The sequence below is a fragment of the Elephantulus edwardii genome, unplaced genomic scaffold (genome assembly GCF_000299155.1).
Source record: "Elephantulus edwardii isolate Elephantulus edwardi_28Jun2011 unplaced genomic scaffold, EleEdw1.0 scaffold00094, whole genome shotgun sequence".
In the NCBI taxonomy this organism is placed as follows: domain Eukaryota; kingdom Metazoa; phylum Chordata; class Mammalia; order Macroscelidea; family Macroscelididae; genus Elephantulus; species Elephantulus edwardii.
Window position 1 is genome coordinate 2,017,174 of NW_006399844.1, and position 6,916 is coordinate 2,024,089.

Sequence of the window (6,916 nt, forward strand, 5' to 3'; positions counted from 1 at the left end):
GGCGTTCTTGTCCAATGAAGATTTACAGCCTCAGAAAGTTGATGGAGGTTTGCCGGAGTGAGTCAGAAACAACTCCATAGCAGCAGGCTAATATACCTATTCCAAGGAGCTCTGAGACTGCAGTGGTTAAGTGCTCAGCTGCTACCCAAAAGGTCAGCAGTTCGAATCTGCCAACAGGAGAAAGATGCAACAGCTTCATCTTTATAGACATAGAAAGCCTGGGGGAAGTTCTACTCTGTCTGGGTCACTATTACCCAGAATTGACTTGTCCGCAATGGGTAAGATAAGGCATACTTTTTCTTGTTCTACATAGCTTGGCATACTTCTAAAAGATTCAAGCTTCTTGTCCAACACCTAGATTTACATTGTGGTGGTTGTTGTTGTTAAGTGCCGTCGAGTCGCAGGCGACTCATAGCGACCCTATAAAGGAGAGTCCTCAACGCTTATGTGTCTTTCATCCTCTTTCCAGGTTCATAGGGTTTCCGGAGGCAAGCTATTATGGAAGTGGATGCCACTCCTGCTTCCAAGCTTGTTTTAATCGGGGAGCACCACCCCACACTGTCTGCATTGGGTAACCAACCATTAACGTATTTGACACATCAGTGTCACAGTGTCACAGATTTACATTATATCTCATTAATACAACAGTAATCTAAGCATCTTGTATAGAGTCATGCAGCCTTCCTCTGACTTCCCAGTACTTGCAGTAGCTTGGCTGAAGGGTATCATGAATTGAAATAAGTGTGTAATGAGGTAATGTGGAGGTTATGTGACGATTGTCCATGTCCTGGTAAAATCTATAAAAACTGTAAAAAGATTAACATGAGATATAGCAGCCTTTACCTCATCAGGGTCCTGAATCGGTGAAAGGGGAGTTTCCTTAGGCTGTAGCCTGAAACATCGTTTGTCTCAGAAGAGATTAAAAGAGAGAGAGGTGCACAGGGAACAAGGGATCTCAGTTATCACTGACAAAGAAGACGAAGGGTGGAATGCACACCTTTGCACTCTGGTTCCTGTGTTAGGATGCTCCTTGACACATGAGATGGTCAAGACTTATGGAAATCTCCAAGGAATGATGGGACTACAGATATGCTGAAGGATACAAGACCCTTACTCTGGAAGCAACACTGAAAGACTTCACTTAGAGCTGGCACCTGCATTTGGACTTTTAGCCTCATAAACTAGGAGAGTATAAATTTCTGTTTGTTAAAATCATTCACAATCAACACTTTTGGCACCAGCTGCTAAGAAATTAAGAGATGAATTGCTCTGGGGAAAGCCACTGTTAGGGACCTCTCCAAAGTACTAAAGAACAATGATGTCAGTCTAGAGACTAAGGTGCACCTGATCCAGGCCATAGAGCTGAACAATAGCCAGAGCTGACAGAAGAAATATTGATGCCTTCAGTATTATTGTGGCGCTGAAGAAGAGTGTTGAATATATCATGGGCTAACAATGGAACAAACAAGTTTATCCTGGAGAGGGTGAAATCAGGCTGCTCCTTCGAGGCAAGGATTTTGGAACACTGTCTCACATCCTTTGGGCATGTGGCCAGAAGAGAGCAGTTCCTGGAGAGGGACATCATGCTTGGAAGGGTGGAGGGATAGTACAGAAGAAGGCCCTGGATGAGATGACTTGAACCAGTAACTGGGGTAATAGAGGTAGATGTGTCAGAGACAGTGAGACTAGCTCAGGCTAGGGCAAGTTCAGTGCTATTGTGCATAAGGTCACTATGAGTCACAGACAACTCAATGACATATAACAACAAAAATAATCATCCACTTGTTGCTTTAGAATTTAAGGTGTAATATGATGAATGTGTCAAGCTGCCAACTGAGATTAATAGCTTGAAACTACTAGACGCTTCCCAAGAAAAATATGGACAATCTCCTTCTATAAAGACTTAACATCTTTAGAAACCCAATAGAGGGTTATTATGAGTCAAAATCAACTAAACAGCAGAGGTTGAGGCAAGCTGTGCTATTTTTAAAAGAATCATTTTAGAAACACATACCAAAATATTGAAGATAAAATTCTACTAGGTATAAAATTTGTTTGAAAATAATAAGAGGGGAAAGTCATGTGCAAGGTGTACTAGAGCTCAAAATCTGAAGCCCCCCCACCTTGTGGAAATACATCATCTGTGGCAGACCTCTAAGTCCGTTCTGAGTCTAAACGTAGGCTCAGACTCCACATGAGTTTATTTCTAAGCACAAACCAGTCATGCGACTTTGCCCTTTAGAAAGCTGCCTGAAATCACAGCTATCAGACAAGCTTATGGAGAAAGACCCACAGACCTAGACATAGCCTTAATTATTCCCATAAGGCATAGCTCTGACTACTGTGCAGTCGGGTTGTAGAAGTCCCAGAACCAACCCGAAAAACTTTTAATTTGAAATGTGTACATATCATAATTATAATCTTTCACCCACAGAGGTAGCTGTGCCTACAGCAATGCTTCAGAATCTTACAAATGAGAACAGTAACCATGAATGAGAAAATAGCAACAAATACATTGCTGATGGGTATCCACCATTTCTGGAACGGTTTTGTTTGGCTCCCTGCTTTCTGTTTATGTCTTAAGAAACTCTGAAGGAATCCACTTGTGTTACCTCATTTACAGCAGGGCCAGATAACTAAGAGGAAAGGTGGTTCGATAAATAACGCTTGGGTGCAGGGAGGCTTTCACAAAGCTGTTTCAATAGAGCAGTAGTGCAGAGATGTCAGACAAAAATTATATTGAGGTGGAAAGGAATGATGATGGGACTCCTGTTTATAAGTTACGAAGGGACTTGAGATCAGGGGAGACAGCTGTTGGTGACCAGCATCAGAAGAATAGAACATATTTGTCAGGGTCTCTCTTTCTCACCCTGGATCTCAGTGAAGATTGGTCGGCTTGAGATCATTCCCCAAGAAAGCAGTTCCTATTTCCAGAACCACCCTAACGTTCACCCTTATGGCCATATTTTTCTCTCCTAGTTCCTCCCTCCACTCCACAAAAATCACAACTTCTGACTTTCAACAAATTTTATAGTATTAATTTCCAGAAACAATATTTAATTTCATATAATAACTTGAGTCACACATGTGCCTTCTCAAAAGTAACAAAAATCTTTTCATTGTGCTGACTGTTGAAGAACCTTTATGCAGTTCCGAGGAGGTGAGGAGGAGGTAACATTTTCACATAGCTCAGGGAATTGAATTCTCAGGGATACTTAAAAGAAAAGCAACTTAGCCCAAGACTTATATTTTACAAAAACAACAAAAACCCCTATGACTAATACACAATTGTGGTATTTCATTTATAAAAATCAATAATTTAACTACAATATATTTAAAAAATTATATAATAAAACCCACATCACAAAAACAAAACAAACAAAAAACCCCACATCACTTTGGGAACAATGACACAAGATTACATCAAAACACAGATAGGGCAGGTGAAATAAGCATTTCTCAGACTCTCGTTTTGTTTCAAAAGCAGTGACATTTATGGCTTTGAAGTGGAGGACAGGTCTGGCAGCCTACTTCTTTAGACTGCATTCACTGATGGCTCTACGAAGTGCATTCTTCTCTGACACACGTGGCATCACCATCAGTCAGAATCACCTTAATGCCATTGAGCTTCCCTTATGGCTTTGGAGTTGGAGATTTTTGGTCCAGGTACTTCATGGAATCTTGAACCCACTTCTCTTTGGGGTCAGCACAAATTTTTTTAGCCAATTTGGTCTTGAAGCTACATATGAGAGAAGACACAATTAGGATTCCCTTTAAGAAGTCTACTCTCTTGACCTTAAATCTCCCAGAAATATTTTCTATAAAACAATTACCATGGAGGGGAGGAAGAGACAGAGGATAGATGACACTCTCAGTGTTAGCTGCTGTTCTTTCTTAAAAATTTTATTGTATACTCATTTACAAAAGTTCATAAAGTTCACATATGTATATGGTGTTTTTCACACCAGGCCTTTCCCCTTTCCTTTACCAATCTCTTCCTCCACCAGTCAAGTTGTGCTACACTATATTTAACCCCTCTCCCCCTCCCCCTTAGCTCCTTGTACATGTTCTACAATATTGGTCCTATAAAGTATTTGTCTTTATAAGACTGAGTTAGTTCACTTAGCATAATGCTCTCCAGTCCCTCCCATGTTAGGTAGTAATTTACAAAATCATTGCTCCTGTGTGCTGCATAGTATTCCATTGTGTGATGGCTTTGCAACACCATCTTACTCTTGACTTGAGGAATTTGGTCAGCCTCGAACAACTTCCCAAGTAGGAAGCAGAGACTTAAAATTTTATTTTGAGAAAATAGATCAGTTGAGCTATAAAGGTGGTGTAGTCCATAGGGAGTTGTGCTGCTAACTGAAAGGCAGTGTCTCTCCGGTGGTTCAAATCCACCAGCAGCTTTAGGGGAGACAAATGGGCAATCTCCTTCCGTGCCGTTTACAACCTCAGAAAACCTGATGCAGGGTCAGTTATGAGTCGATCCTGACTCAAAGGCAATGAGTTTTGAGTTCGTGACTCCACGTAACTCTGGCACAGTCCTTGACCTCAGCCATCTCTAATGGTTTGGGGGGCTAGGGAGAGTGGACCTTTTTCTACTTACACCACAGCGTTCAGGGGACACTTGCTGCCAGTGATCTTTGTGTAGCTTTCCAGCCTCTGGATGGGGATCTTCTTACTGCTCACCTTGAAGCAGCAGATGGTTGGAGGAAGAGCTGAGTTGGAGAGGCAAAAGAAAAAAAAATATTAGTTACCAATGGTATGTGGATACTTTAAAGCACAGTTTTATTAAAAGGGAGAAAAAAAGGAAAATTAAAAGAAGGCAAGGGAATATAAGAGATAGAAGTCGAAGGTATCCGTACTGAAGTCTTGGGTCCCTGACTCTGGCTTGGTGTCCTTAGTTGACCATCACTACTGATAAAGAGCCCTTAGAAAGCACAGTCAATCTGTCATTAGGAGGATATGTATCTAGATGCTAGTGATAGTACTTTTCACCAAATAACTCCCTTTCTCTTTGGTCTGAGCGTGTGGTAGAATCGCTCTTCTTGATCATTTTTAGTTGGTTGGAGACAATAACAACTCTTTTTTTTCTTTCTTTTTTTTTTTTACTTTTTTTTCCTTTTAGTATTTTTTAAATTATTATTAAATTTTATTAGTTTTAATGAACATTTACAGAGATTTGGGGTTTTCATTCATTCATTATTGCACTGTTTTCTCTACCCTCCTCCCCAGTTCGTTCTTCTTTACCCCCCCAAACTCTGTTTTAATTGTCCATTTGCCACAGTGCTTGTTAAAGCCAGTTCTGATTAATCTTCTTTGTCAGTGTGTCCTTTGCCATTCCCTATCACTCCTCCCTGAGAGAGACTTCACCCTGATTCATAAGGAAGACAATAACAACTCTTAACCAAAAGGTGGTGGGAGGAAGTGACACACAAGATTGCCAGTGCAAGATCACCATCCTTCTCCATGCCTAGAGCTTTTTCTTTGTTGAAGTGGCCAGAATTATTCTGTCTATTCTATTCATAGCCTTGACTATGAAATATATAAAGCAAAGCCACTCGTTAATGCATAATACATGTGTAGTGCGAGCGAGCAATCAATCTTTTAAGCCAGTGGCAATTTGTGACCACAGCACACATTAGCTTATGCTGACAGATACCCTCAATGCAGCTAAGTCATCAGAGACTGGAAAGATCAATTCTGGCAAAACCACCTAGATGTTTCCCCCCAGGGATATCAGAATCAAAATATGTCATTTCAAGAGATTCCCAAGAGGCCTTATTCTTTTTTTTTCTTTCTTTTTTTTTCTTCTTAGTCTCAGCCTCTGCAAACTGTTTTGGAACCCAGTAAAAATTCTAAACTTTTTCAGTGAACAGAGTTTAGTTTTAGGTTTTCTTATTCTCCATGACTACCAGAGTTGCCCACCGTACCAGCACGAGAAGACCTTTCTTTTGTGTGCCCATCCTAAACACTGCAAAAGTAGCTGGACTGTGGATGAGCTGCATCTGCAAATCTCATGTCAGGGAACAAACTGGGGAACTGACTAATCTTGGTCTCATCAGCTCCTTTCACTGACCAACTGTGCGAGGCTAAACTATCTCTCTTGTGACTCATGAAATATGTTCGCCTATCCTTAAACTACAGGGTTTGCAGTGAGCTTCTGAAGGTCCTTACTGCTCTAATAGCTCAGAGATGGTTAACTTCCCCTTAGGAAATGTGCGGGATGGCTTACCTGGCTGAGCAAGCACATGCGTGCTGAAGGTGGCCATAGAGATCAGCAGGCAGAGGAGTGCTGCAGAGACCTTCATGGTGCAGAGGGAGGAGGCAGGCGTCAGTGAGAGGGTTGATAGCTCTGGGCTGACTCTCAGCTTCTCTGCCCCTCTCGAGGCTCTGCCTGCCTTTTATAAGGAGCAGAGATTGGGTGGGGAGCCCCCAGAGAGATCTTTGTCTCAACAAGATCCTAACTAAGAAATAACAAAGGCCATGGATTTGCTGAGCAAATTCCACAAACTAGGGGTTTAATCAGACATAAAATAAATAAGTGGTGGGTTGAGACTTGGCACAGTTGCAGTTAATCTTAAGAGGTAGGAATTAGGGAGAAGAGAATACATGATTGTGAAATAGCTGAGCACATTCATAGCTATCCCGAGGGTCATGCTTGAAAGCCCTTCTTTTCTGAAACAAGACATCTGTAGAGGAGGGAGGAAAGGAAGCATTGGAAAGGGAGGGTGGAAGGGAGATGAGAGGATCAAAGAAACTTCCTCTGTGTTCACATTGCAGTCTCCAGTTTTGACAGTCAAGAAGCTGCCAAAGTTGGACACCAAACCTCTATTAGGCACAGACTCAGGTGAGAGTGAGATCTCAGCAGCTCTGAACATTGCGGTGATGCTGGAATCTCAAGAACTTCAGT

General features: G+C 41.6%; 1 protein-coding gene across 3 annotated transcripts; it reads right to left on the reverse strand.

Annotated features, from left to right (window-relative positions):
* Window positions 1–3,633: 3,633 nt before the first annotated feature.
* Window positions 3,634–6,314, reverse strand: CCL11 (chemokine (C-C motif) ligand 11). 3 transcript variants are annotated; one of them, XM_006890914.1, is made up of 3 exons: window positions 6,239–6,314; window positions 4,610–4,721; window positions 3,634–3,739 (listed from the first exon to the last, which is right to left on the reverse strand). In XM_006890914.1, the coding sequence occupies exons 1-3, from the start codon at window positions 6,312–6,314 to the stop codon at window positions 3,634–3,636; spliced, it is 294 nt and encodes a 97-aa protein (XP_006890976.1). The 3 variants fall into 3 exon arrangements, with proteins under 3 accessions (XP_006890976.1, XP_006890975.1, XP_006890974.1); XM_006890913.1 differs by having other exon boundaries at window positions 4,610–4,727; XM_006890912.1 differs by having other exon boundaries at window positions 6,227–6,314.
* Between the last annotated feature and the right edge of the window lie 602 nt (window positions 6,315–6,916).